This window comes from Micromys minutus (genome assembly GCF_963924665.1).
Source record: "Micromys minutus genome assembly, chromosome: 5".
In the NCBI taxonomy this organism is placed as follows: domain Eukaryota; kingdom Metazoa; phylum Chordata; class Mammalia; order Rodentia; family Muridae; genus Micromys; species Micromys minutus.
In genome coordinates this window covers 64,208,475-64,209,582 of record NC_137974.1, presented here as the reverse complement: position 1 = coordinate 64,209,582, position 1,108 = coordinate 64,208,475, and the positions used below count along the sequence as shown (strand labels likewise).

At 52.3% G+C, this 1,108-nt stretch overlaps 1 protein-coding gene across 3 annotated transcripts in view; it reads right to left on the bottom strand.

The window, feature by feature from the left end:
* Positions 1 to 1,108, bottom strand: part of TFAP2B (transcription factor AP-2 beta) — a gene marked incomplete at both ends in the record, with an annotated part of 27,302 nt that extends 26,194 nt beyond the window's left edge. For all 3 annotated transcript variants that reach the window (XM_080916876.1, XM_080916874.1, XM_080916875.1), the window contains one exon: positions 1,028 to 1,108. In XM_080916876.1, coding sequence (XP_080773002.1) covers positions 1,028 to 1,108 — 81 coding nt within the window. The remainder of the gene's footprint in view (positions 1 to 1,027) is intronic.

Genomic DNA, 1,108 nt, shown 5'->3' with positions numbered 1-1,108 from the left:
GGGTAGGCTGGGTCTCTCCAACTTTCCCCCGTCGCTTCTCGCCTCTGCCTCCCTCTTCGCTAACTCCCTTTCGCTTTCTTTCTTTCTTTTCCCGATCCTCAGGTTTCTCGGAATCTTCCTTCCCTCTCTCGACGTCCCCCTCGAGCCTTACTTTCCTGTCCTCTTGAGCTCAGCTCCCCAGCGCCCGGGCTATGGCGCGGGGTCGCGCATCTGTCTGTCCCCAGCCGGGCCGCATCGCCTCGCCTGCGAGCCACAAGGGCAGCCAGCGGGACAGCCTCGTTCGACGCGGACTCCGGAAGCGACCGGTGGAGTCCGAGAAGGCGGAGGGCTAAACACGGGAGGGATGCGCTTGCCTGGGGACCGGTAGCCGGGAGCACGAAGTGTGGGCAGACTTCGTTAAAAATGCCCACACGCTGGCGGCTGCCATCTCTCGGAACCAGTGACCCGCAAAGAAACAAAACACGAGAAAACAAGAATAACAAACCGCGCTCTCTTCCCATACTGTACCGGATTTGTTTATACATCCGTCCTTACCCCTTGTCCTCCCTAGATAGCTGCCCTCTACCTGCATACATTGGTTACCGATTTCAGAAAAATTATTAAAAGTTAAAAAAGCAAAGGCTAAAGTCCCAGTCGGCATGCAGCTTAAAAACCTGATTCTCTCCCGTCCTCAATATGGGGGGAGATTGTTTTGCCCCGGTTGTCTGCCTAAATTCTGTGGCTCCGTGTTATCCGCCAGAGCCTACAAGGGGGGGGGGGGGAGGAGAGAGCCGGAGAGAAAGAAAAGAAAAAGAAAAAGAAAAAGAAAAAATAGCTCCTAAATTAAACGTGTCACATTCCAACCTTAAAAGTTCCCTTTCTGGAGAGCGAAGTCTCCTAGAGCCAGCCTTCGAAAACTTAAAGAAACCTCAGAAAACCCGACCGGAAATCTACGAGTAAATAGCTTAAAATATATCAGTTGGGGAGTCCAAGAAGCTCCAGTTTTCTATCTACAAAGCTGTAAAATGCATCTGGGGTGTCCGCTCACCTCATAGATGTCTTCGTACTTGACATTCTCCACGAGTTTCCAGAGCATGATCGCAGCCTGGTCTCTAGGAGGTGAGTGCAT